The 26,221-nt window shown below is 52.1% G+C and overlaps 2 protein-coding genes across 2 annotated transcripts; one reads left to right on the plus strand and one right to left on the minus strand.

Annotated features, from left to right (window-relative positions):
- The first annotated feature begins 192 nt into the window (after window positions 1-192).
- On the plus strand, window positions 193-3,965 carry HOMEZ (homeobox and leucine zipper encoding). The gene is given in 9 exon segments (XM_078848194.1): window positions 193-282; window positions 1,360-1,498; window positions 1,673-1,815; window positions 1,817-1,984; window positions 1,986-2,171; window positions 2,173-2,464; window positions 2,467-2,720; window positions 2,723-2,773; window positions 2,775-3,965. Coding segments are annotated over 9 exon segments (1,626 nt in total). The 3' UTR covers window positions 3,078-3,965.
- A 1,258-nt stretch (window positions 3,966-5,223) lies between these two features.
- On the minus strand, window positions 5,224-23,651 carry RNF212B (ring finger protein 212B). Its single transcript, XM_073326981.2, has 13 exons — window positions 23,224-23,651; window positions 22,204-22,256; window positions 21,150-21,224; window positions 9,591-9,706; window positions 9,277-9,337; window positions 7,865-7,893; window positions 7,226-7,272; window positions 6,682-6,724; window positions 6,459-6,516; window positions 6,209-6,251; window positions 5,909-5,948; window positions 5,547-5,677; window positions 5,224-5,348 (listed from the first exon to the last, which is right to left on the minus strand). Exons 1-13 carry the CDS (start codon window positions 23,321-23,323, stop codon window positions 5,224-5,226), a joined length of 921 nt encoding a protein of 306 aa, XP_073183082.2. The 5' UTR covers window positions 23,324-23,651.
- Between the last annotated feature and the right edge of the window lie 2,570 nt (window positions 23,652-26,221).

Here is a 26,221-nt window from a genome sequence, read left to right on the forward strand (position 1 = left end):
ACGCGCTATCTCAGAGTAAATGCGCCAGTCAGTTGGTAGCGCAGAGAGCGCGCCAGCAGCAAGCTCGCACCATGGAGATGCCTCTTCAATGCCAGTGGCAGCTGCAGGGGGACCCCTGGCGCCAGGTTGTTGCCCACACAATGGAAACGATGCTACAAAGCTAGCGGCATCTCCTGGAAGAGCAAGAGCATCATGCATTTGCCTGCATCACGGAAACGAAGCTCCACCATGAGCAACATCTGGAAGACGAAGCTGGCTGCGCCGTGGACACTTCGGCCGAAGGTGCTGATGGATTGTTGCTTAAATGGCCCTTCCATGGGAACCTGGCCCATTAGTCGCTTACGACGGCAAGCAGCCAGATGTGATCAGGAAGAGGTTACCAATGCGGATCCATCTCAACTTGATCGCACGGCTCTAGGGTGCAGCGAAGACCAGGGGCGTTGGGAGCGATTTCTAGGAGCGGTCGGAGCTGGGGGCTCTCAGAAGCAGCACACGCAGTAAGCCATTTGCACTGAACTCAAGGGGGCCAGCCGAGCTCGGGGCTCGTTAGCCTACTTCGAAGTGCCCAGCAGCCATGCCAGTTCTCGGTAGGGTGGTTACAGTCCCTGCTGCCTAGAGCCTCCCTGGCAGCGTCGGAGTGGGTCGGCCGCAGCATTACAGAAAGACGGAGAAGCAACCAGCGTGGGCTTGGATAACGCCCGGCGCCCGGCTTCCATAAGCGAAGAAATGCACGACCCTCCAGTTTCCAAATTACCGGTCAAATATTTTGTGGTATTAGTGACTAATTAGTAATTATTGGTCAATTATTTAATTAGCCAGTCAATAATCAAGCAATCCTTTCCACGAGCTAATTATTTTTATAACAGTTTGACTGTTTCTTTAATTGTTAACCAGTCAGTTCATCACTGAGCAATCCTTTCTTGAAGCTAATCACCAAGTAATGCAATCGGGGTTCGCTTATTTCTTAGCCAGTAATTACGCATTAAAACAAATTGCATTATTAGTAATTATTGTGTGTCTTGTCCTAGCATCTCGGCAGCCTTGTCACAGACACACAAGCACGATTGCTGCCCCAGAAAACTTATTTTAAGGACCGATCAGCTATGTCCCTAGCTAACGACTGACCCGAAGATGTAATTGGCCCTAATTAGCTAAAGAAGGTAGGAGCTGGTCCTTGAGTCCCCTGAAATATGATGGAAATGAATTCCTGGGTATGTATTTCATTTCATTATTTGAATGTTTCTGAGTTCTTTGAGGCAAGAACTGTGCTTTGTGTTTCCTGCCTGGTGGGGGGTGGCTGCCAGGACTCCTGGGTTCTATCCCCAGCTCTGCAAGGGTAGCAGGGGTCTAGTAACTTAGGGAAGGGAGGGAGCTGGGAGTCAGAACTCCTGGGTTCTATCCCCATCCCTTTCACCGGCATGTGTCTCTCTTCTCAGGTCTCAGGCTCCCTGGGGGGACGTGGGGCTGACAATTTGGGGTTCAGACCCCCTTACGGCAGGTAAGAGCCTTCGCTCCCCATTGCTGTCTGGGGCGGGGGGGGCAGCAATCACCCCCAAACCACCCCCTGGGGGGAGGAGATTGCCTGGCTTCCCATAGAGCTCTGGGGCACCCCCACACCGCCCTCCTTGGTGTCTCCTGCTCATTGTGTCTCACACTCTCTCTCTCCCCACAGCTGTCCCCCGTGGGGCCAGCTGGCCCCGGAAGCCCCAGGCCAAGGACCCCCCGGTGGCAGGGCCAGCCATGCCCCCCAACAAGGAGTCGCCAGGCCGCCCCGGCTCGCCAGCGGCCCTCATCTGCCTGCCGCCCATCTCGGAGGGACCTGCAGCTGGTGTGGACCCAGGCGTCCCAGACCAGCGAGCTGGACGGCCACCAGCCGCTGCGCCAGGCCTTCAGCTACTTCCCCTACCCCAGCCTGGCTGACCTGGCGCTGCTTTGCCTGCGCCATGGCCTGCAGTTGGAGAAGGTCAAGGCCTGGTTCATGGCCCCAGCGGCTGCGCTGCGGCATCAGCTGGAGTGCTGAGGAGATCGAGGAGACGCGGGGCGCGGGCTGGCCTGCCGCCAGGAACCGCCCGGCCTTTGGGGCCCTGCTGGCCCCCAGCAACCCCCTGACGCAAACTGGCAAGGCCCCAGGCGGCAGGGAGGCCCCTGCAGCCGCTCACCACAAAGCCAAGCCCCCAGGAATCCCCGGGGAGCTGTTCGGCTGCAGCCCAGGGGCCCCCAGAGCCGGGGAGAGCTTCTGCGGCCCCCACAACCCAAAGCCAAAGAAATGCTGACACCACCCCCCCAGCCTTTTTCCCCACGCCGCCCCCTCCGTGCCGGGCCTGGGCAGATCCTCCAGCCAGCGCCAGCCACCTGGACACCGCCTGGGACCTCAGCAAGCCCTGCCGGCTGGGGGTGGCTGACGTCGCGCCGCCCTCCTCTGGAGCTGCCGCCAATGGGCCCGAGGTGTGGGGCCCGGCCCGGCCACCCCCCACGGCACCCTGGAGGCCCAGCGGCAGCGCAAGAGCCGGCGGAAGAGCAAGGAGCAGCTAGCGGTGCTGAAGTCATTCTTCCTGCGGTGCCAGTGGGCACGACGGGAGGATTACCAGTGGCTGGAGCGGATCACCGGCCTGCCGCGGGCAGAGATCATCCAGTGGTTCGGGGACACCCGCTACGCCCTCAAGCACGGGCACCTGCGGTGGTTCTGGGATAACACCGTGCCCCCCGCCGCTGCCCTGGAGCCCCGGGGCCCCGCACGGACACGGGCCCGCTGGAGCGGTACTGGGCCGCCCGGGCAGCAGCTGCGCCAGGACGACCTGCCAGCCCTGTGCCGCGAGTCGGGCATGGGGGCCCAGCAGGTGCTGAACTGGTTCTATTCCCGCTCGCCCGAGCCGGCCGAAGTGGTGGTGTGCCTAGGCGAGGAGCCCGAGGATGAGGACGAGGAGGCCGGGCTCATGGTGCAGGACGACGGGGAGGAGGAGGAGGACGAGCCAGAGGAAGAGGATCTGGGGCGCCCAGGAATGAGGAGTTTCAGAGACTCCCGGGAGGGCGGAGGTTCGGGGGAACCGACCCGTGCACTGGGGCCCTGCTCTGTCTAGTTCTTCCCTCTGCTCTAGAACTCAGATCTGGGTCTTGCATCTAGTTCCCCCTCCCTCTCCAGTCCTGGGCCCCACGTTCCCCCCTGCCTCTCCCCAGCTCTAGAACCCGGGTCCCAGGTTCTTTTCCCTTTCTGTTCTGGAACTTGGTGTCATGCAGTTCTGCTTCATAGCTCACTGTTGTAATTTGCTCTCCGTGCCTCAGGTTCCAGATCTGGGTTCCTTCCCCCCTCATCTTGGTGATCTAGAACAAAGTACTGGTTCCTCCCTGTTCTAGAATCTAGAGCCCCGTTCCCCCGCCCGTGTTCTAGAATCCCAATCACACCCTGGTCCTCTTCCTCTTCTAGAACAGAGGGCCACCCCCAAGCTCTGCCACAGACCCTAGAACCTGGAGCTCTTGACCTAGAACCCAAGTGTCCGGTTTCCTCTACTGTGCTCTAGAACCCAGGTACCATTTCACTCCTAGTCCCCAACTCTAGAATCTATGTTGTCTGGTTACTGGTTTGTGCTCTAGAACCCAGTACCTTCCGACCAGTTGTCTGGATTCAGGTATGCTCCCTTCTCCAGACTTCCCCCCACCTCTCCCCCCTCCTTCAGGCGCCTCTGTTTCTAGAGTCTGCCCTGGTTCATCCCTCCCCCCCCTTCTAGATCATGTTACGGCCCTGTCCCCCAGAGACACTTGTGTGGAGGGAGCTGGGTGGGGGTGGGAGCTGGTCTGTCGGGGGCTCCCTGGGTTTGGTTTTACAAACTGGGGCAGGAGCGAGGGCACAGAAAACTGGGCAGCGGAGAGCGGGCGCGGGACTGACTTTCCCTGGCGGCTGTCGGTCCTTTCTGGAGTTGTTAATTTATAACGCCCTGCCGATGGGGAGTTAAACGAGGTTTGAAGTTGAACCCCACGCCTGTGGCCTGTGTCTGATTGGCGGGGGGGGGAGGGTCCTGGATGGAGGGCACGGGGGAGCAGGGCTTTGGTTCATTCATTCACTTACGTTCTCAGTTCTTGTTCCCTCGTTGGTAGCTAGCGCACGACAGTGGGGAGGGGTCCCTGACACTCAGTGGGGGTGGGTCTCCCGTCTCCCCTTCCTCTCTCCTCTCCGCCCTCATTTCCTCTTCCCCACACCCTCCTTCTCCTTCCGCGCCCGGCTCCTGCCATCCCTGTTGCCCCCTTGCCCCACTCCCTGGCCTCACCCCCTCCCACTAGGGCTCTGGGAGGTTGGGGTTCACCCCCCAAAAACCCACAGTCAAACCATCCAACCCTTCCCCCAGCAGAGCCCCCCAGGGCAGGGGAAGAGCGGCTGGGGGGGCAGGGAAGAGCGTTACATCCCCCCAGGGTAAGGGGCAGGGGGGTTACAGCTGAGTTTCAGTTCTTTCCCCCAAAACACGCAACACCCCAGTTGGTAAAGCCCAACATTTATTGTCAACCTGCGGGGGGAGTCTGGGCTCCAGTGGGGGTGCCCCCAAGTGTCTCTGATCCCAGCTGGGGGGTGGGGATAACAGGCCTGGCCCTGGGGCTGGCTGGGTGGGGAGGCAGGTGCATGGGGAGTTGGAGGAAATGGGGGGACCCCTGGGCCGGGCCAGCGGGGGTAGTATGGGGGGGGCTGTTAGGGAGTGTGACAGGGTGGGGGAGGCTCCCCTAGCTGTACCTCCCACCGCACCGCGGCACAGTCACTCCGGTCCCCTAGGGGGCTGCAGGGGTAGAGTCCGTTGGGTGCTGGGGGAGCCCTGGGCAGTTTCTGTGCCCCACATGCTACAGCTGGGGGGCCCGGCTGGCACTGGGGGGCCTGCGGGGAGAGAATCCTAGTGAAGAGACAGAACAGCCCCTGGGAGGGGTCCCTCCCCTCTGAGCCCCCCCTCCCCAGACCCCTCTTTTGGGGGCTCACCCCCTTCTGAGGCCCCCTCCCCCAGACCCCTCTGTCTAGGGTCGTCGCCACCCTCTGAGCTCCCCTCTGTCAGACCCCTCTGTGTGGGGGGTGACCCCGTAATCCAGTCTCACTCACCTGCCATGCTGGGAGGGGGTGAGCTGGGGGGTGAACCTTAGCTGGGGGAGAGAAGAAATTACCCAGAATGCTGCAGACAGGACATCCTAAGTCTGAGCCCCCCATCCCCAGCCCACTCTGCTCCCGAGCACCCTCCAGCTTAACCCCCAGCCTGTTCAGCCCCCCAGCTTGACCCCTACCCCACCTCCGAATCCAGTCTCCCCTGCCCCCCGCTCACCTGTATGGGGTCTTGGTCTCTCTGCGCTTTGGCTCCCCCGAGGGGTGCCCCTCTCTCTCAGATCTGTTAGGCAGATGGGAAGGGTTAGTGGGGCAGATTGGGGATGCCCTGTGGACCCCTGCTATGGGGCTGGGAGGGGCATCCCCTGACCCTCTCATTCCCATCCCTCCCCAGGTCTCCCAGGGACGGGGGTGTGGGGCTGGCTGAGTTGGGGGGGCCTGGCTGCCATTGTGGGTCCTGTGTCTCATCCCCCTGGCTCACCTGCGAAGATGCTTGGTGCCAGCGTGGGGGGGCCCCGGCCCTGCCCAGCCTCACCTTCCACTGGCCCCTGCCCAGGGGGGCGCAAGGGGAAGGTGCCTAGCCCAGGGGTCTGGTTGGAGGAGGAGGAGGCCCTGGGGGGAGAAGAGAGGGAAGTTAGTGGAGGGGGGAAGAAACAGAGAGACCCCCCCCTGGGGGAATCCTAGGTCCCAGACCCCCACAACCAGAGAATCCCAGCCCCATAGACCACCCCCCCACTGGGTAATCTGAGTCCCAGAGACACCCCCCCACCTGGGGCAATCCCAGCCCCACAGCCCGTGCTCCCTAGGGGGATGCAGGGGCACCCCACACACACACACACTCACCAGTAGGACAGGCTTTGGGTGGAGGCTGGAGACGGGGTGGCTGCAGAGCAGAGGGCAGACAGTTTAGGGGGGGTGTCATGGATTTGGGGGGGCCCAGCCCTGAGAAGGGAGAGTGAAATTGGGCAGGGAAAGGTGGGGAGCGATCCAGTCCCCTGGTGGGGAGGTGGGGGGGGGGCAGCCATGGCTCTGAGGCCTCATCCCTGTGAACACAGTTGGGCCAAGCTGAGGTCAGTTCTCAGACTGCTGTGGGGGCTGCCCCTCTGGGGCCCCCTGAGCTAGCTGGCCCCCCAGTCCTCTCACCGATGCTGGAGCCAGTGGGGGTCTGGGCAGCTCCTGCAGCCTGCTGGGAAAAGGAGAGATGGAGTGAGTCAGAGTGGGGTGCCCGGGCAGCCCCCCCCATGCTCCCCCACAGCTCCTGTGGTTCCCAGGCACCCCACACACCCCCCATGGCCCCCAGCTCCTGCACGGCCCTCATGCCCCCCATACCCTGTGTAGTCCCCAGGCCCCCCCACAGGCCTCCCACTCCCCAAGGGGCACGCGGGTGACTCACCGGCCAGCTGGGGGTGCTGGAGAGGCGGTAGGGGATGGACTCCAGTGAGGAGGAGCGGCTGTGGGGGGAGAGACCTCGTTACATGGGTCACGGGGGGCACCCCCTGCATGGGCACATACATAGCAGGGCTCAGCTCTGCCAGCAAGGGACACAGGGGGACACACACACCCCGCAGGGCTCAGCCCCGCCAGCAGGGGGCAGAGACGCACACATGCACGCTCACCTGACCACTTGGCTGCAGAGCTGGGTGCGGGGCCGCGGGGCACCTGCGAGGAGGGACGGGCATTAGCTCCAGCGCCAGGTGAAGACAGGGAGTCCAGTGCCCCACCCCCATTCACACACCCGCCATCCCCCACTGCCCTCGCACACCCGTTGCCCCACGGGTACCCCTTGCAGGCCCACCACCCCACAGGCACCCCTGGCCCTGGTATGCCTGCTGTCTGTGGGCACTCCTGGCCCTCATATGCCCACCACTCTGTGGGCACACCCAAGACCCTGTGGGCACCCCCCAACCTTGCATGCCCACCACCCAGTGGACACCCCCCACTCTCACACACCCATTCCCCCACAAGACCCCTCAGCGCTTGCACACCCACTGTGCCACAACACCCACCTCACATTCCCAGCATCCCCGGCCCTCACATGCCCAGCGCCTATGCGCACCCCCACCTTTGCACACTCACTGCCCCCACCATGCCTTCACACACTTGTCACATTTGTCCTATTTCAAGGAGGCTCCCTGGTGCCCGCCCCAGGGTTCTCCTTACCACTCTGTGAGGGGGAGGTGATGCCAACCGGCCGGGGGGTGCTGCCCCTGCCCAAAGGAAAGGGACACAACTCAGGGCTGAGAGGATGGGGCACCTCCAGTGCCCCAACTCCCCATACCCCCATCCAGCACTCCACCCACCCCACCCCCGCCCAGCACCCCACTCCCAGTGCCCCCAACTCCCCATCCCCACCCAGCACTCCACTCCCACCTCCCTGCCCAGCACCACACCCCAGTGCCCCCCAGCTTCCTACCCAGCACCCCACTTCCAGTGCCCCTAACTCACCACCCTCCTCCAGCACCCCACAAGTGCCCCCAACTCCTCATCCCCCACCCAGCACCCCAGCCCCCATTGCCCCAACTCCCCACCCCCCCACTCAGGACCCCAACCCCAGTGCCCCCAACTCCCTGCCCAGCACCCCATGACCAGTGCCCGCAACTCCCCATCCCACCCCCAGTGCCCTCAACTCTCCACACACAGCACCCCACTGCCAGTGCCCCCAACTCCCCACACCCTCCCACCTGGCACCCCCACTCCCACCACTCCCCATCCACTGCCCAAGGCTCCCATGTCAGACCCCACTCCTGCCCCACAGACCCCCCAGGTCACATGCCCTGGGCCCAGGAGGGGTTTGCTGACCTGCTGCCCTGGCATCGGCTGGGCGAGGCCTGCAGAGAGAGGGGCAGAAGGGGGGTTAGTGTGTCCCGGGGGCAGCAGAGAGACGGGGGCACAGGCTGCCCATGGGGTGAGTGGCACAGATGGACAGACAGCAGGCGGGACAATGCACAGACAGACAGACAGTAGTCAGGCGACACACTGACAGATGGACAGACGGCGGGCAGGATGACACACTGACGGACAGACAGACAGTGGGCAGATGACACACTGACGGACAGACAGCGGGCGGGATGAAACGCTGATGGTCGGAGGGCGGGATGACACATGAAGGATGGAGAGACAGCGGGTGGGATGACACACTGACGGATGGACAGACAGCAGGCAGGGAGGACACACAGACAGACGGACAGACAGCATGCGGGATGACACATGAAGGATGGAGAGACAGTGGGCAGGAAGACAGACAGCGGGCAGGAATGACACACAGATGGACTGACGGACAGCGGGCGTGATGACACACTGACGACCGACAGACAGCGGATGGGGATGACTGACGGACAGACAGACAGCGGACGGGGATGACTGATGGATGGACAGACTGCGGGCGAGATGACACACTGACAGATGGATGGACAGCGGGCAGGAATGACACACAGATGGACGGACAGACAGCGGGCGTGATGACACACTGATGGACACACAGTGGGTGGGATGACACAGACGGACAGACAGACAGAGGACGGGGATGACTGATGGACAGACAGACAGCGGTCGGGATGACACACTGACGGACCGACAGACAGCGGGCAGGATGACACACTGACGACCGACAGACAGCGGATGGGGATGACTGACGGACAGACAGACAGCGGACGGGGATGACTGATGGATGGACAGACTGCGGGCGAGATGACACACTGACGGACCGACAGACAGCGGGCAGGATGACACACTGACGGACCGACAGACAGCGGATGGGGATGACTGATGGACAGACAGACAGCGGTCGGGATGACACACTGACGACCGACAGACAGCGGATGGGGATGACTGACGGACAGACAGACAGCGGACGGGGATGACTGATGGATGGACAGACTGCGGGCGAGATGACACACTGACGGACTGACAGCAGGCGGGGAGGACGCACAGAAAGACGGACAGACGGGCGGGATGACACATGAAGGATGGACAGACAGCGGGCGGGATGAGACACAGACAGACGGACAGACAGCGGGCGGGATGTCACACTGACGGGTGGACAGACAGCAGGTGGGATGACACACCAACGGATAGAGAGACAGTGGGCGGGGAGGAAACACTGATGGACACACAGTGGGTGGGATGACAAACCGACGGACGGACAGACACTGGGGGGGATGACACACAGATGGATGGACACACAGATGGTCAGACACACAGACAGCCCTCGCCTTGAGGATGCTCAGATATTTCTTCAGCTCGCCGTTCTCCTGCCTCAGCGCCTCCAGCTCCCTGGGGAGGGGAAGGATACATGGGGTCAGAGGGGCTGGGCACTGCCCCAATCTGCCCACCCCTGGGTGCCCCCACATGCTGGGATGCATGCACAAGTGCCAGGCTTCGTGCGTGCTGTGCCAAGCAGGCCAGGCGCCGTATGCCAGCCATGCCCCAGGGATGGCGGGTGCTCTGCCCACCAGCGTGTCACACATGATGGGGACATGGGGGTGAGTCATATGTCCCTGGTGACCCCCAGTGGCTGGGCTCTGACCTGTCGCGGGTGGAGAGTTTCTGGCGTGCCTCCTGCAGGGACCCCTCAGCCTGGGATGCCCTGTCCTTGTAGAACGAGAGCAGTCGCTCGCTCTGCGCCCGCTGGAAACTCCACACCTGGGAGACAGACACAGGGAATGGGGCACAGGCCGGACCCTCTAGGGGGTGCTGGCTCCCATCCAGCCCCAGGGCGGGGACTGGCTGGCTTGCGGGGTGGGCAGGGAATGGAATATGGGGCCTGTCCCCTCTGGCCCGAAAGCAGGGACTGGCTGGTTTTGGGGGAGGCAGGGAATGGGACATGGGGCTTGTCTCCTCTAGTGGGCACCAGCTCCATCCAGATCCACAGGGGGGACTGGTTGGCTCAGGAGGTGAGATCCAGAAGCGAACAATCTCTGGGACTATCAGAAGTGCTGCTGACAGCTCTAAAATCCCCTGTGATGATTAACTTTCCATCTCCATTCATCTCCCTCCTTATCTGGCTTCGTTAGGGTAAATAATTAGTAGGGGCATGTGGGAGGAGTTCCAGCAAAGCCCTTGCACTGATTATTAACCAGTCCCCAGCTTGGCTATTAACCTAGGCATCTTTGCCTGACCTCGAATTCCCTCGGCTGCCTCACCCCTTCGAAGATGTGGGACCCTGCCCGGAGTCTGGGCCCCACTCAATCCTCTCTGATAACTCAGCAGAGCGCGCTCACTGGTGGCTTCTCTTCCATCTTTGTTGTTCCCCAGGCTCAGCTCTGCCCCTTTCCTGTCACAGGAGCCCACCAGAGCTGCATGCGACCTGCCTTGATCGGTCTCCACTCCACTTCCAGAGTCTTCGGTGTAGCCCCCTGAGCTCGCTTTCAGCTGCGTGTCCACCCTGACCGCTGGGTCCGTTTTAGAGTCCCTGCTGGCCTGGCCTGCGCGCCTCCATCCTGGCTGGAGAACTTAATGTTTGTCTGGGTTGAAATGTCGTTGGGTGGAATGGGCCCAGCTCACCCAGTGATCCAGGTCACCATGGGCTCGTCACCACTTCCCACTCTACCAACCCTTGGTGCATTAGCAGACCTGACCCCAGTGATCTTATACTGACTTCCCATCAGTGAGGAGCATCCCAGTGTCCTAGAAACGTTGCCAAGGCAGGACCAAGTAAACCTAGACCAGCCCTGATGCAGGTTTGTCCAACCAGATCTTTAAAATCTCCAACAGGAATCCTCAGTCTCCCTTGCTGTGGACTAAGCCCCTTAAGTCTTCTCCTACAGTCAGTGAACATAGAGAACAATTGATCCCCGTCCTCTTTATAGCAGCCCTCACCAGATTTGAAGACTGTTCTCACTCCCCTCTCAGTCTTCTTTTCTCATGCCTAAACATGCCCTGTTTTCTTAACTTTTCCTTGCAGGTCAGGTTTTCTCACCCTTTGATCATTTTTGTGCTTTCCTCTAGACTCTCTCCAGTTTGTCCCCCTCTTTCCTAAAGTCAGGTGCCCAGAATTGGACACAGTACTCCAGTTGAGGCCTCACCAGTGCTGTGCAGAACAAGATAATGACCTCCCATATCTTATAGACAACGTACCTGTTAATATGCCCCAGAATATTTGACTTTTTCTCAACTGCATCACTATGATTCACTCAAGCCCCCAGTGCCTTTGCAGCCGTGCTATTCCATACCTAGCCCTTCCCTATTTTGTAGCTGTGCATTAGATTTTTTCCTTCCTAAGTGAAGTCCTTTGAATTTGCTTTGCTGAATTTCATCTGGCTGAAGTCAGACCAATTCTCCAATCTGTCAAGGTCATTTTGAATTGTAATCCTGTCCTCCAAAGCCCTTACAACCCCTCCCATCTTGGTGACAGACGCAAATTTTAGAAGCATGCTCTCCGTTCCATTATCCAAGTCATTAATGTGAATATGACCCTGTCATAAATATAAAGGGAAGGCTAACCACCTTTAAATCCCTCCTGGCCAGAGGAAAAACCCTTTCACCTCTAAAGGGTTAAGAAGCTAGGATAACCTCCCTGCCACCTGACCAAAAGGACCAATGAGGAGACAAGATACTTTCAAAGCTGGAGTGGGGGAACAAAGGGTTCTCTGTGTGTGTGTTGTCTTTTGCTGGGACCAGAGCAAGAATGCAGGTCAGAACTCCTGTAAAGGGTTAATAAGCAATCTAGTTAGATATGCATTAGAATCTGTTTTGTTTAAATGGCTGATCAAATAAGTTGTGCTGAATGGAATGTATATTCCTATTTTTGTGTCTTTTTGTAGCTTAAGGTTTTGCCTAGAGGGATTCTCTATGTTTTTTTAATTTGATTACCCTGTAAGGTGTTTACCATCCTGATTTTACAGAGGTGATTCTTTTACTTCAATTAAAATTCTTCTTTTAAGAACCTGATTGCTTTTTCCTTGTTCTTAAGATCCAAGGGTTTGGGTCTGTGTTCACCTATGCAAATTGGTGAGGATTTTAATCAAGCCTTCCCCAGGAAAGGGGGTGTACGGCTTGGGGGGATTTTGGGGGGAAAGACGTTTCCAAGTAGGCTCTTTCTCAGTTATATTTGTTAGACACTTGGTGGTGGCGGCAATAAAGTCCAGGGACAAAAGGAAAAATAGTTTGTACCTTGGGGAAGTTTTAACCTAATCTGGTAAAAATAAGCTTAGTGGGTTTTTAATGCAGGTCCCCACATCTGTACCCTAGAGTTCAGAGTGGGGAAGGAACCTTGACATGGTGGCAGAGCGGTAGGATTAACTTGAAATCATTTTGAGATTTTTTGAACCAGAAGCACAGATTTTAAAAGGAAATATTTTTTTCCCCTTTGGGCTGCTGGAAAGCAGGTTTTAAGCTGAAAGCAGTTAGAGTTTTTTGTGTCTCTGCTTGGGGGACAGAGCAGGGACAAAAGGGAATTGTCTTTTGTGAGCTGGAGTTTTCTCTACCTAAAGGCAGGGTAGTTAACCTCCTGCAGGGAAATTCACAAGTCTTCACAGACCTGAAGAGGGGGGTTGTTTTTTGGGGTTTTTTTTTACCTAAAGCAACTAGAGGGGTTTTCTGTCTATTTGCCTGGAGACAAAGGTGTTAGTTGTTTTTTTAAAGGATTTTTCTGTAGGCTGACAATCACTATCAGAGAACATCGGTATCCGGTTACAGTACAACCTATATATATATATTTTTTTACAAGCCACTTTTTTTGTTTGTTTTGTTTTATTTCTAACTCTCGGGTGTAAAGTTAGTTAAAAACAGAGAGGCAAACGTGACAGAGTCCAAGGCAGAAACAGCGAAAGAGGCTGCCCACAGGAGAGAACGGGAGGCAGCGAGAGAGAGAAAAAAAACAAGAGGCTGCCCACAGGAGAGCTATGGAGGCAAAGGAAAAAGAAATGGAGGAGAGGGAAAAAGAGAGGAAGCATGCACTGGAGATGGAGAAGGTAAGGGCTGAGCAGAATCTACTGGATAACCCTAACCATCCTTCCCAACCAATCCACAAATGGGAAAGACTATGTCCACAGTATGATGAATCCAGTGATATTGCTGAATATTTTCTCACCTTTGAGAGACTGTGCACTCTCCATAAAATTCCTGAAGCTCACAAGATGACCACATTGGTCACAAAATTAACTGGAAGAGCTCTGGACATATTCAATAAGATGCCAATTGATGAGGCTTGTGACTATAATAAGTTCAAGGATTTGATTTTAAAGCAATTTCAAATTACATCTGAAACATACAGAGTAAAATTTTGAACCCTTAAGAGAAGGCCTGGACTAACTACTGTGGCTTATCTAAACCAGATGAGGGATCTGTTAGATAAATGGATCCAAGGAAGGGGTGTCACTAGCTTTGACGGAATGTGTGATTTGATAGCTCAGGAGCAATTCCTGAATATGTCCAAGGAGGAAATAAAACAGTGTTTATGGGATAAGGAAATGGACTCAGCAGAAAGTCTTGCTTCTTATGCTGATCGATACGAGCAGTCCCAGACCGCCAGAGAGGCGGGGCAAGCCGAAACAAAACGGGTGGAGGGAGTAGAGAGGAACAACCCTGGTTGCAGTTGGAGCGGATACCAGAAGGGACACCCTCAGACCACACCCTACTACCGGGGGCAGCCCAAGGCCCCAACTACACACCAAGGAATACTCCAGACACCTTATCGTCCTGCCACACTGTTCTCCAGCAACCCACCTCACCCCAGTGACCCGTCAGCTGGACAATGTTTTAAATGTAATGAGTCGGGGCATGTGAAGTCCAACTGCCCCAAGAACCCCAACTGATTACAGTTCATTGCACCGGAATAACACAAGACGTCCTCAGGCCCAGATACCTCCCAGATACCCTTGGAGCAGAGGGAAACTGTGAGTGTGGGCGGGAAGAAGGTCACCACATGGAGGGACACTGGAGCACAAGTGTCAGCTATCCATGCTTCCTTAGTGGACCCAAATTTAATCGACCCAGAGATCCAAGTGACAATTCAACCCTTCAAGTCCAACTCTTTCAATTTGCCTACAGCCAAGTTGACTGTCCAGTACAAAGGCTGGTCAGGAATGTGGACTTTTGACATCTATGATGATTATCCCATCCCCATGCTGTTGGGGGAAGACTTGGCCAATCATGTGAAGCTAGCCAAGAGGGTGGGAATGGTCACCCGCAGCCAGGCTAAACAAACCATGACTCCTAGCTCTGTTCCGGAAACTTCTACCAGGATTCGGTCGGAGGTGATGGAACCGGACCCCATGCCAGCATCTGTAACAGCAGTACTGGATCCAGTCTTAGAGACCCAGACAGAGCCAGTCCCAGGACTGGAACTGGCGGAACAACCAGCACCAGACCCATTGCCAGCCCTGAATCCAGTACTTGCAACCCCAACACCAGAGGGCCCCACCGAACCTGAACCGGCAGCAGCCGATAACCCTACACCAGAGGCTCAGCCGGAGCCTGAAACCCAACATAGTGCACAAGTGGAGAGCAGTTTACAGTCAATGGAAACAGCCCATCCCCTACATCGCTTCCAGACGGACCAAGCCTAGGTCCACAATCCAATGAGGAACTGATGTCTCCAGCATCAAGGGAACAGTTCCAGATCAAACAGGAAGCAGATGAAAGCCTCCAGAGAGCTGGGACGGTGGCACGGAGCAACCCACCGCCTCTCAGCTCTTCTAATCGATCCAGGTTTGTTGTAGAAAGAGGACTTTTATACAAGGAAATTCTTTCTGGTGGACACCAGGAAGACTGGCATTCTCAGAGACAGTTGATAGTTCCAACTAAGTACTGGGTCAAGCTCTTGAGCTTAGCCCACGATCATCCTACTGGTCATGCTGGGGTGAACAGGACCAAAGACTATTTGGGGAGGTCATTCCACTGGGAGGGAATGGGCAAGGATGTTTCTACCTATGTCCAGTCTTGTAAGGTACGCCAAAGAGTGGGAAAACCCCAAGACCAGGTCAAAGCCACTCTCCATCATTGAAGTTCCATTTCAGCGAGTAGCTGTGGATATTCTGGGTCCTTTTCTGAAAAAGACACCCAGAGGAAAGCAGTACATACTGACTTTCATGGATTTTGCCACCCGATGGCCGGAAGCAGTAGCTCTAAGCAACACCAGGGCTAAAAGTGTGCGCCAGGCACTAGCAGACATTTTTGCCAGGGTAGGTTGGCCTTCCGACATCCTCACAGATGCAGGAACTAATTTCCTGGCAGGAACTATGGAAAGCCTTTGGGAAGCTCATGGGGTAAATCACTTGGTTGCCACCCCTTACCATCATCAAACAAATGGCCTGGTGGAGAAATTTAATGGGACTTTGGGGGCCATGATATGTAAATTCGTAAATGAGCACTCCAATGATTGGGACCTAGTGTTGCAGCAGTTGCTCTTTGCCTACAGAGCTGTACCACATCCCAGTGTAGGGTTTTCACCATTTGAACTTGTATATGACCATGAGGTTAAGGGGCCATTAAAGTTGATGAAGCAGCAATGGGAGGGGTTTACACCTTCTCCAGGAACTAACATTCTGGACTTTTGGCACCTTAGAGACTAACCAATTTATTTGAGCATGAGCTTTCGTGAGCTACAGCTCACTTCATCGGATGCATACTGTGGATACTGCAGCAGACTTTATATACACACAGAGATCATGAGACAATACCTCCTCCCACCCCACTGTCCTGCTGGTAATAGCTTATCTAAAGTGATCATCAAGTTGAGCCATTTCCAGCACAAATCCAGGTTTTCTCACCCTCCACCTCAGCCTGGTCCAGTCCACACAAGAGATCCACTTCCTGGACGCTACAGTGCTAATAAACAATGGTCACATAAACACCACCCTATACCGGAAACCTACTGACCGCTATTCCTACCTACATGCCTCCAGCTTTCACCCTGACCACACCACACGATCCATCGTCTACAGCCAAGCTCTGCGATACAACCGTATTTGCTCCAACCCCTCAGACAGAGACAAACACCTACAAGATCTCTGTCAAGCTTTCTTACAACTACAATACCCACCTGCAGAAGTAAAGAAACAGATTGATAGAGCCAGAAGAGTTCCCAGAAGTTACCTACTACAGGACAGGCCTAACAAAGAAAATAACAGAACGCCACTAGCCGTCACCTTCAGCCCCCAACTAAAACCCCTCCAATGCATTATTAAGGATCTACAACCTATCCTAAAGGATGACCCAACACTCTCACAAATCTTGGGAGACAGGCCAGTCCTTGCCTACAGTCAGCCCCGCAACCTGAAGCAAATACTCACCAACAACCACATACCACACAACAGAACCACTAACCCAGGAACTTATCCTTGCAACAAAGCCCGTTGCCAACTGTGCCCACATATCTATTCAGGGGACACCATCACAGGGCCTAATAACATCAGCCACACTATCAGAGGCTCGTTCACCTGCACATCCACCAATGTGATATATGCCATCATGTGCCAGCAATGCCCCTCTGCCATTTACATTGGTCAAACTGGACAGTCTCTACGTAAAAGAATAAATGGACACAAATCAGATGTCAAGAATTATAACATTCATAAACCAGTCGGAGAACACTTCAATCTCTCTGGTCACGCAATCACAGACATGAAGGTCGCTATCTTAAAACAAAAAAACTTCAAATCCAGTCTCCAGCGAGAAACTGCTGAATTGGAATTCATTTGCAAATTGGATACTATTAATTTAGGCTTAAATAGAGACTGGGAGTGGCTAAGTCATTATGCAAGGTAGCCTATTTCCCCTTGTTTTTTCCTACCCCCCCCCAAGACGTTCTGGTTAAACTTGGATTTAAACTTGGAGAGTGGTCAGTTTGGATGAGCTATTGCCAGCAGGAGAGTGAGTTTGTGTGTGTATGGGGGTATGGGGATGAGAAAACCTGGATTTGTGCTGGAAATGGCCCACCTTGATTTTCATGCATATTGTAGGGAGAGTGGTCTCTTTGGATGAGCTATTACCAGCAGGATAGTGAGTTTCTGTGTGTGGTTTTTGGAGGGGGGTGAGGGGGTGAGAGAACCTGGATTTGTGCAGGAAATGGCCCACCTTGATTATCATGCACATTGTGTAGAGAGTTGTCACTTTGGATGGGCTATTACCAGCAGGAGAGTGAGTTTGTGTGTGGGGGGCTGGAGGGTGAGAAAACCTGGATTTGTGCTGGAAATGGCTCAACTTGATGATCACTTTAGATAAGCTATTACCAGCAGGACAGTGGGGTGGGAGGAGGTATTGTCTCATGATCTCTGTGTGTATATAAAGTCTGCTGCAGTATCCACGGTATGCATCCGATGAAGTGAGCTGTAGCTCACGAAAGCTCATGCTCAAATAAATTGGTTAGTCTCTAAGGTGCCACAAGTACTCCTTTTCTTTTTGCGAATACAGACTAACACGGCTGTTACTCTGAAACCTGTCATTCTGGACTTTGTAACCAACCTTCAAAACACCCTCCGAACCTCTTTAGCCCTTGCTAAAGAAAACTTACAGGATGCTCAAAAAGAGCAAAAAGCCTGGTATGATAAACATGCCAGAGAGCGTTCCTTCAAAGTAGGGGACCAGGTCATGGTCTTAAAGGCGCTCCAGGCCCATAAAATGGAAGCATCGTGGGAAGGGCCATTCACAGCCCAGGAGCGCCTGGGAGCTGTTAATTATCTCATAGCATTCCCCACCTCCAACCGAAAGCCTAAGGTGTACCATATTAATTCTCTAAAGCCCTTTTATTCCAGAGAATTAAAGGTTTGTCAGTTTACAGCCCAGGGCGGAGAGGACGCTGAGTGGCCTGAAGGTGTCTACTACGAAGGGAAAAGTGCTGGTGGTATGGAAGAGGTGAACCTCTCCCTGACTCTTGGGTGTATGCAGCGACAGCAGATCAAGGAGCTGTGCACTAGCTACGCGCCGACGTTCTCAGCCACCCCAGGACTGACTGAACGGGCATACCACTCCACTGACATAGGTAATGCTCACCCAATTAAAGTCCAACCTTACCGGGTGTCTCCTCAAGCTAAAACTGCTATAGACCGGGAGATCCAGGATATGTTACAGATGGGTATAATCTGCCCCTCTGGCAGTGCACGGGCATCTCCAGTGGTTCTAGTTCCCAAACCAGATGGGGAAATACGTTTTTGCGTGGACTACCGTAAGCTAAATGCAGTAACTCACCCAGACAACTATCCAATGCCACGCACAGATGAACTATTAGAGAAACTGGGACGGGCCCAATTCATCTCTACCTTGGACTTAACCAAGGGGTACTGGCAGGTACCACTAGATGAATCTGCCAAGGAAAGGTCAGCCTTCACCACACATCTCGGGCTGTATGAATTTAATGTACTCCCTTTCGGGCTGTGGAATGCACCCGCCACCTTCCAAAGACTTGTAGATGGTCTCCTAGTGGGATTAGGAGAATATGCAGTCGCCTACCTTGACGATGTGGCCATATTTTCGGATTCCTGGGCAGAACACCTGGAACATCTACAAAAAGTCCTTGAGCACATAAGGGAGGCAGGACTAACTGTTAAGGCTAAGAAGGTCAAATAGGCTGAAACAGAGTGACTTACCTTGGACACCAGGTGGGTCAAGGAACTATCAGCCCCCTACAGGCCAAAGTGGATGCTATCCAAAAGTGGCCTGTCCCAAGGTCAAAGAAACAGGTTCAATCCTTCTTAGGCTTGGCCGGATATTACAGGCGATTTGTACCGCAATACAGCCAAATCGCCGTCCCACTGACAGACCTAACCAAAAAGAAACAGCCAAATGCCGTTCAGTGGACCGAAGAGTGTCAGAAGGCCTTTAACCAGCTTAAAGTGACACTCATGTCTGACCCTGTGCTAAGGGCCCCAGACTTTGACAAACAGTTCCTAGTAAACACAGATGCGTCCGACCGTGGTGTGGGAGCAGTTTTAATGCAGGAAGGACCGGATCAAGAATTCCACCCTGTAATGTTTCTCAGCAAGAAGCTGTCTGAGAGGGAAAGCAACTGGTCAGTCAGTGAAAAAGAATGTTAAGCTATTGTCTACGCTCTAGAAAAGCTACGCCCATACATCTGGGGATGGCGTTTCCACCTGCAAACCGACCATGCTGCGCTACAGTGGCTTCATACCGCCACGGGAAATAACAAAAATCTTATTCAGTGGAGTTTCACTCTCCAAGATTTTGATTTCGACATCCAATGCATCTCAGGAGCTTCTAACAAAGTGGCTGATGCACTCTCCCATGAAAGTTTCCAAGAATCAACTGGTTAAAATCATCCTTGAAATGTGGAAAATATTGTTAGTCTTTATGTACTTGGTAGTATATTTAGAGGTGCATGTGTCTTATTAACTCTGTTTTCTCCTTGAGCTCCAGGAAGAAATCACAGCCAGCGTTTCACCCTATCTGTGATTTGAGGGGCTTGTCATAAATATAAAGGGAAGACTAACCATCTTTAAATCCCTCCTGGCCAGAGGAAAAACCCTTTCACCTGTAAAGGGTTAAGAAGCTAAGATAACCTCGCTGGCACCTGACCAAAAGGACCAATGAGAAGACAAGATACTTTCAAAGCTGGAGGGGGGTAAACAAAAGGTTCTCTGTGTGTGTGTTGTCTTTTACCAGGACCAGAGCAGGAATGCAGGAATACAGAACTCCTGTAAAGGGTTAATAAGCAATCTAGTTGGGTATGCGTTAGATTCTCTTTTGTTTAAATGGCTGATCAAATAAGTTGTGCTGAATGGAATGTATACGCCTGGTTTTGTGTCTTTTTGTAGCTTAAGGTTTTGCCTAGAGGGATTCTCTATGTTTTTTTAATTTGATTACCCTGTAAGGTGTTTACCATCCTGATTTTACAGAGGTGATTCTTTTACTTTTTCTTCAATTAAAATTCTTCTTTTAAGAACCTGATTGCTTTTTCCTTGTTCTTAAGATCCAAAGGTTTGGGTCTGTGTTCACCAATGCAAATTGGTGAGGATTTTTATCAAGCCTTCCCCAGGAAAGGGGGTGTACGGCTTGGGGGAATTTTGGGGGGAAAGACATTTCCAAGTAGGCTCTTTCCCGATTATATTTGTTAGACGCTTGGTGGTGGCGGCAATAAAGTCCAGGGACAAAAGGAAAAATAGTTTGTACCTTGGGGAATTTTTAACCTAATCTGGTAAAAATAAGCGTAGTGGGTTTTTCATGCAGGTCCCCACATCTGTACCCTAGAGTTCAGAGTGGGGAAGGAACCTTGACAGACCCGACCCAAGACTGACCCCTGTGGGATACCACTTAATACACCCTCCCAGTTTGCTAGTGAACCATAGATAGCTACTATTTGAGGATGCATCCGATGAAGTGAGCTGTAGCTCACGAAAGCTCATGCTCAAATAAATTGGTTAGTCTCTAAGGTGCCACAAGTCCTCCTTTTCTTTTCGCGAATACAGACTAACACGGCTGTTACTCTGAAACCTGTCATATTTGAGGATGGTCTTTCAGCCAGTTGTGCACCCATCTGCAGTATCATCAAGATCAGATTTCCCGAGTTTGCTGTGTCAAAGCCTTACTAACATCAAGCCATATCACCTTTACGGCTGCCTCCCATCTGTTAAGCCAGTAACCCTGTCAAAGGAGGCTGGTTTGGCATGATTGTTCTTGACAAATCCACTGTAGCTATTCCTTATACAGTGTTGAAGATTGCCAGGCCTAGAGCTGACCTCTCTCAGTGCGACCCCACTAGAGACGTCCCCATTGGATGGTGATTCCCCGTCAAGAACTATTTGTTGAGATCTGTCCCTTAGCCAGTTCTTAACATGTACACCATTGACATTGGATCCCTGCCCGTTCTTTAATCAGGGTGTCAGGCGGTGCTGTGTCAAACACCTTACAAAATCCGGTCACATCTACAGTTACCTTTACCAACAAAACTTGTGATCTCCTCAGAGAAGAAGGTCAGGTGTGTTTGGCTGAGCAGTTTTCCATATAACCATGCTGACTGGTGTTGATTATACCTCTGTCCTTTAAGTCTTCATCAACTGAGTCCCATATAGCATGTTCATACTTTAGCCCGGGATTGTTTCCTGGCCTATAGTTACCTTGGATGGAGGCTTTCCCCTCTAGGGGGTGCCGGCTCTGATCTGCCCCCTCCAATGGGGACCTGTCTACCCCTTACCTGGGAGATGTGGGCCAGATATTTGAGGGCCGTTTCCACCGGGTTCTTGAAAAAGACCTTTTCTTGGGGTTTCATCTGTGGGCAAGAAAGAAATAGGCAAAGCAAGTACGGAGCAGCTCCCACCCGGCTTGGATCATGACACCCCCAGTGATGCAATCCAGGCAAAAGGGACTGGCATCTGAGGGGCACATCTGAATGAAGATCGAGAGAGACATATCTACAAACATATGTGCCTCAGTTTAATAAAACCTAAGGCTAGAAAGCTCTGGAGATTTTATCCCGAGCCGCACAGTCTTTTGTGATTTTTTGCTAGTTGTCAGCACCCACAGCACCGTGATTATGGGAGAGTTTCAGCTTTCATTTATACCAAAAAATCCCTATGTTTCTAGCCTTCATGACTGGGGTGGAAGGCTTGACAATGTGAATACAACTGAAGCAAAGGAAAAGAACCCCCAATTTATGATCTCATACAAGCTCATGCTTTGAAAGGCAATCATGGTTATTCTAGGGGCTGATGCATGGTATGTTTGATTACTTGGGTCAGCGGCTCTGAAAGCTGGGACTTGAAACAAATCAACAAAAGACTTGGGATTAAGATGGTAAGGCTTGCACAAATTTGCACATCTCCAATTTTGGGTTGAAGTCTTTCAATTAAGAATGGAAGAGCCTTTCAAAGCTCAACCATCAGATATGGGCTATTTTGGTAGGGCACCTTCAAGCCACATATGCTGCACTGTGGACCTGCATCCCAGAGTCCTTTGCACTGCTTTCAGGCTTCCTGGGGGATTTTCAGGGAGGACCGTGGACACCTGAAGTGGTCAGAGGCCCATATACCAGGATCCTCCTGGAGCTTTTGAGCCAACATGAACAGATCATTTTGGGGACCTGAAACAACCAAAGCAAAATTGTTCAGGGCTAAAACTCCAAAAGAGCCTTATGCTAAATTGAAATCACAACTGGGTAAAGACCATATCTCTAGTTAAACCAGCATCACCCTGCATTTGTAGACGAGAGAAGGAAGGGAGAATGGTGGAAAAGGAGGAGAGCAACTCACATTATTGGCAAGACACAGATATTTGCAGGTCACTCCACAAATGGGGCATTTCTCTGCAAGGGTTGAAACAAGTGATTATTATTATTTTATTTTATTGTGGTTGCAAGTTCTGTACAGAATGATTTAACTAAGCCAGGGAGTTGAAGTAGTACAGTTTGTGTGTGCAGGCAAGGCACTCTGTTACTATTCCCCTCCCTTGTTTTCTAGTGAAACAGAGAGTGTGAAAGTGAGAGAAAATGCAGGAAAAAAACATTTTTGCTTCCTTTTTACTTTATTTTTTCCACTGGAAAAAGATGATTTTTTAAAAAAGGTACTTTCTCTCGCTTTTTAACATTTTTAAAGCTATTTCTGCACTTTTCCTGTGGGAGAAAAATGTGTGAAATGTGGGGAAGAACTCGCTTTTTACTTTCCCCCCCGGAAAAGAGGGTGGAAAAGAGATTTTCTATCATCTCCCCCACCCCATTCCCCCATATTTTTTGAGTTGGGGGAAATAGTGCAACTCTCACCAACTATTTTCCCTATTTTCTATTATTTTCACAATTTTTCCAGTCAGAAAAAGTTAGTGAGGGTGCAAATATGGGTTTCCCCCCTCACTTTCTTTAACTTTATAGTTTGAACATTCCCCCTCCTTTTTCCAATGGGCCAAGGGTGGGCAAAGTTAAAAAACCACAGAAAACAGGAATTTTCCTGTGTCGCTAAATGATAAATGTCAGTTTCCTCTTTAACTTCATCAAAATGATTTTCTAAAAGAAAAAATTAATCTTCAAGGCGGAAAATTTTGAGAAAAATGCAATGGTTGAAAATCTCTTCTCAAAACGAATCAACAATGATTTTTGGGGGGAGGGAAAATTTTTCAGAGAAATTTAGTTTTTGAAGGAAACATTTTTGAAGCATTTTTCAGGGGGCTCCAATGATGGCCCACTATGTGCATGGTCCCAGAGGCTTCTGGAGGGGGCCGGACCCCATTCCCTGCCCCTCAGAACCCAGGGGGCAAAGCACGGAGCATGCCCTGAACCTCACCTGCAGCAAAGCATTTCCTGCAGAAGAGGTGTCCACAGCTGGTGATGCAGAAGTCAGCACCATCTTGGCAGAAGCACTGGTTGCAATGGAACCAATCCATGCTGTGCAGGACACGGACAAGGAGGAGTTAGCTCTGGCCGGCCTGCCCTGGAAGGGAGGGGTAAATGGGGGTAGGTGGATAGATCCAGGGACAGATGGATGGAGAAGGATGGAGACATGGATGGATAATGGGATGGGTGAGTGCGTGTGAGGATGGAGGGAGGGATGAGGGAGGGTTGTGTGGATGAATGGGTGTGTATGGGGATGGATTGATCGAAGGCAGAGTGCGGGGGAAGCTAGAGGGATGGATGGTGTTCGGGGGATGGATGGGTGGAAGGGTATGTATGGTGATGGCTGGATAAAAGTGATCAAGTTCCTTATTAATGAAACAAATATGTTTGATTAATTAACTTTTTAATATTGATTTTTATTTCTTAACACTTTAATGATGGTAGTCTATTGACTGAAATGTTATTTACTTTATTAGCTATTAAATATTTATTATTAATTATGTATAACCACTTAACTATAAAATATTGTTAACAAATAGTGTTAATTATTTGCTAATTGACCATTGATTTTTATCAATAACCGATGTAAAATATTTAGGGCAGTTCTCTGGCCTCTGTCATCCAGGAGCTCAGATGGAATGGTCCCTTCTGGCTTTATAATCTATGAATCTCTAATTTGTGCTGGAAATGGCCCACCTGATGATCACTTTAGATAAGCTATTACCAGCAGGACAGTGGGGTGGGAGGAGGTATTGTTTCATATTCTCTGTGTATATATAAAGTCTGCTGCAGTTTCCACGATATGCATCTGATGAAGTGAGCTGTAGCTCACGAAAGCTTATGCTCTAATAAATTGGTTAGTCTCTAAGGTGCCACAAGTACTCCTTTTCTTATTCTGATATGGTTTCTTTAGTTATCATCAGTCATTAGTGGCCATTCATCCTTTGTGGATTATTTTTGGGCTTGGAAGGATCAGATTTTTATTGCCAACATTAGTAAACATTGATTTCGCTGCAGACACACAAAACTTTTCCATCAATAATAATTGAAAGTTACAGCCACTACTTCAGAAATGATTGGAGTTTGATTTCTGACTATTGACTGTGTATGTTTTGTCATGTGACCGTTTGTGTTTATCAGTTATAAAGCTTTAACTTTTTGAATTTCAGTGTCTACCATCATTAAATAATTACTGTCTGACACCCACCCATTATCGATCCCGCTCTAATTTCCCACAATGGTGAAAATTTAAATAAGTAAAACTAGAAAAAAATGCTTTTAACTCTTTTTTCTGCACAATTTAAATCAAGAAAAAATGGCTAAACACTGATGTGATCCATCAAAATTATAACAAAATAAAATTGAATTCTGCCAATAATCATTAATAATCTGTGAATCTGTATTCTGGGCAGTGGTTCTTTTGTTATAAGTGGCCGTTTTTCTTTTGTGTATTATTCTATTATGTCTGGTGGGTTATTTATGAATAGTATCATGTATTTAATTAGGCCTGTTTTATGGGTTATTTCTTTACAACAAAATATTGTGGATATTTACTAGTTATTTCAGATTGTTCACTAATTGTCTGGCTCTTGGTTGCCTTTTGATTGATTATTTATCTGTTACCATGGGCCTTTGAGGCAGTATTTAATATTTATGAGTCCTTTAATCATGGCCTGTCATCAATTTGCTAATTATTCAGAACAAGCTAATTATGGGCTCCATGTTAATTATGGGTTTTTCCGGCATGTTGGCTTTTGAATGACTGTTTCCTGAGTATGGTGTATTGATTATATTGGAGGTTATTAATTGTAGCCCCTTTATTAATGAGGGATTATTGGTTATTTAATTAACTCTGGGCTATGTATGAATGATGTTAATTAGGGGTGATTGGCTCTCGTTATTGATGTTAATTAGGGGGGATGTTAATTAATACTTTTTTGATAGTAATGCCAGTGATATTAATGATCGTTATTGATACGAATGACATTCCCGCAGGGTGAGTGGCTACCGTGAGGCTATCCTTAACATATTAATTACCCTGCGGGGATCAGTTGGGTGTTAGGGGCCATGGGCACTGGGGGGTCAATCTTAGTCTTTATTAATGCATTAATTACCTGTGTTAATTAGCTGTGCCCAGGCTATTATTGGCAAAGGCCTTAATGACTGGGGTTTCTAATTAGATGCTGGGGGAATGGGGCTGCTGGGACAGAGCCAAGAGGTTAATTAGCTCGGGGAGGGGTTAATGGGGTGGTGGCCATGGCCAGGTTATTGCCATGAGTTAGTGTCCCCCGGGGAGAAGGGTTTAATTCATTAGCTGGGGGTGGCTACTTAGGGGGAGCTAATTAGCAGGCTGTGACGTAGGGAGGAAGCACTGAGGGGGGTTACTATCCCCTCCCCCCCCGACTCAAACAGAACCGCCCCTCCCTCCAGCCGCCCAACGGTCACCTCAGGGCACGAGGCGGGGAGCGACCGTTGGAACGGGCGGGAAAGCGGAGGGAGTCGCAACGGCCGCGGCGCGAGGCCAGGGGGCGGGGCTGGGGAGGGGGAGGAGGGAGCAGTGGAGCGGGGGTTGGGAGGGGGCTGGAGGAGGGAGGGAGTGGGGTGGGGTAGGTTGAGGGGGTTTGGGGGAGGGGGAGTAGGGAGGAGTGGGGGGTTGGGGAGGACGGGAGGAGGGAGTAGAGAGGGAGTGGGGAGGACTGGAGGAGGGAGGGAGGCGGGAGTAGAGTGGGATGGGTTGGGGAAAGGCTGGAGGAGGAAGGGGGGAGTAGAGAGGGAGTGGGTGGGTTGGGGGAGGGCTTGAGGAGCGAGGGAATAGGGGGGGTTGGGGGAAGGGCAGTAGGGAGGAGTGGGGGGTTGGGGGGGAGGGAGGGAGGAGGGAGTAGAGAGGGGTGGGGGGGGTTGGGGAGGGAGGGAGAGGGGAGGAGGGAGGGAGTGGGGGGGCTGGAGGA

Source organism: Lepidochelys kempii, chromosome 13 (assembly GCF_965140285.1).
Source record: "Lepidochelys kempii isolate rLepKem1 chromosome 13, rLepKem1.hap1, whole genome shotgun sequence".
NCBI classification, from domain to species: domain Eukaryota; kingdom Metazoa; phylum Chordata; order Testudines; family Cheloniidae; genus Lepidochelys; species Lepidochelys kempii.

Bases quoted from the DNA above. Each gene is read 5' to 3' on its own strand.
- RNF212B (XM_073326981.2), bottom strand. From the start codon at position 23,323: ATGGATTGGTTCCATTGCAACCAGTGCTTCTGCCAAGATGGTGCTGAC. The intron at 7,273-7,864 runs GTCAGCAAACCC...TCCTTTGGGCAG, and splicing joins AGCCGATGCCAGGGCAGCAG to GGGCAGCACCCCCCGGCCGG. The intron at 6,725-7,225 runs GTAAGGAGAACC...CCCTCCTCGCAG, and splicing joins CACCTCCCCCTCACAGAGTG to GTGCCCCGCGGCCCCGCACC.